The sequence below is a fragment of the Cyprinodon variegatus genome, unplaced genomic scaffold, assembly GCF_000732505.1.
Source record: "Cyprinodon variegatus isolate N-32 unplaced genomic scaffold, C_variegatus-1.0 Scaffold143, whole genome shotgun sequence".
Classification (NCBI taxonomy): domain Eukaryota; kingdom Metazoa; phylum Chordata; class Actinopteri; order Cyprinodontiformes; family Cyprinodontidae; genus Cyprinodon; species Cyprinodon variegatus.
In genome coordinates, this window is record NW_015150596.1 from 1,164,748 (window position 1) to 1,166,516 (window position 1,769).

The 1,769-nt window shown below is 41.7% G+C and overlaps 1 protein-coding gene across 1 annotated transcript in view; it reads right to left on the minus strand.

Annotated features, from left to right (window-relative positions):
- Positions 1-1,769, minus strand: part of LOC107086106 (A disintegrin and metalloproteinase with thrombospondin motifs 18-like) — a 44,921-nt gene that overhangs the window by 35,856 nt on the left and 7,296 nt on the right. The window contains exon 2 of the mRNA XM_015376853.1: positions 1,580-1,706. Within this exon, the coding sequence (XP_015232339.1) occupies positions 1,580-1,706 (127 nt within the window). The remainder of the gene's footprint in view (positions 1-1,579; positions 1,707-1,769) is intronic.

Consider the following 1,769-nt stretch of genomic DNA (forward strand, 5'->3'; position numbering starts at 1 on the left):
TTATCACAGTCGTTCTATTGGCTGGAAAGGTTGCTAGGCGATGATCCGATCCATTCCGAGAGAGAGCAGAAAAAATCCGCAAGCAGAGCCGACGGTTTGCGGGCGTATCTGAGACTCGAGCAGAACGCGGTTTGTGCACGAAGAGAAGGAGGCAAGCGAGAGGAGAAAATATCTGTGCAAGAAGCATTAAATCTGAGAGAAGAAACAAAGATTTGAGAGAGAAGAGAAAATATCTGAGAGAGAGCGCATGTTTGGAGTGTGAGCATTATAAGTTTTGCGTTTTTATGTGCTCTTGCATTATGGCAGGATAATTCTCCCATACATTAATGTTCTTACCTTTGGTGAAACCGGACAGCTATGAAATAAAACTAAAACATTTAGAGAAATGTTAACATGAACTTTAATTTGCAGAGTAGAATCATGCTGGTGCCCATGTGTGTACTTTCTGTGACCCTGTGCTGCGTATCCCTGCTGTGTAGTAAATCAAGCTAGTTCCAGTTCCCTCAGACAGAGGCCTGCATGCTGTAGGAGAACCCATTTATTCAAAGCTCCTGCAACTCTTTACTTTAACGCAATTCCGCTTGGTTTGCTCCTTTGCATGCTGCATTGGCTCCTAAATGGACACACTTTGAAAAATGCATACCATAAAGTGCACTGTCTAGACTAGATACATGTTAGTCTTAGGCTGAAAAATCAAAGATCTTTGTGCTGAAAAATGCATAACAGGAGACATCAGCTGCTGCAGCGGCCATGCAGACTAACAAGGTTCAGAGTATTTCTTCCTTTTGGTTCGTTATAATTCTCGCTTTCTGGAATCAGAAGGTAATTTCCAGTCAGAAATATCATTATTAAATAAATCTGACAGAGAATCCTTGGATGGAGCAACAGATTAGGGTGATGGCATGGAGGCCTTCCATCCAAAACTCTTAGGATCTCCCAAAAGTACCAAATCTGCTCAGATTTCTGTAATACCAGTACAGGTTATTCAAATATTCATTGAGACTATGACTTTTTTTAATGTTGGTGCTCTTTTTTAAGTATTACATTATTAAAGTATTTTTTTAAGTTAAGTATTCTTAATAAACAGTTTCAGAATTTGCACGAATATCTATTAATATTGGGTGATATTGATCCCAGAGAGTTTTCAGGGGTGTATTTAAAGGAATTTCCTCTTTTTAAATTGGGCTGAAATTTTTATTCTTCATAGACAGAATAAATAAAAGGACAACTCATCAAACAGCAACCGTTGTCAATGACATTAACACGACGTAAAAGATGAAATGGCAGAGAGTTTCTGAGTGCTTCTTTGTGTTGCTGAATTTTTCCTATTTAAGGAGGAAAAAACGGGAGAAAAAGGATAAATTACAGAGCGGGCTGAGGAGGGAGATGAAGACAGAGTGAGCAGAGTGGCGGCAGACCACAGCGAGCAGTACAACCAGGGTGCACATGTGCGTCTGTGTGTGCACCTATAATAAAACTGCCCAAAAAAATGTTGGCAACATTAGACGCGGTGCCACATCTCCCACAAGCAAGGACACAGAAAGACAAGCTGTGACCCACACGCAGTCTGAGTACTTACTAGGCCGGGCAGGGCTGCGTGTTGCAGAGATGGGAGCCCAGTGTGGGTCTGGTGTGGGGATTACACATGCTGGAGTTGACCTGGGTGCGCTGGTCCTGCAGACAGATGGCCTTTGAAGAGATGCGACCTGAAAAATTGAGAGCAAGTGAATCTTTATGAGAATTTTCATGCATCTTGATGAGGCATCTTT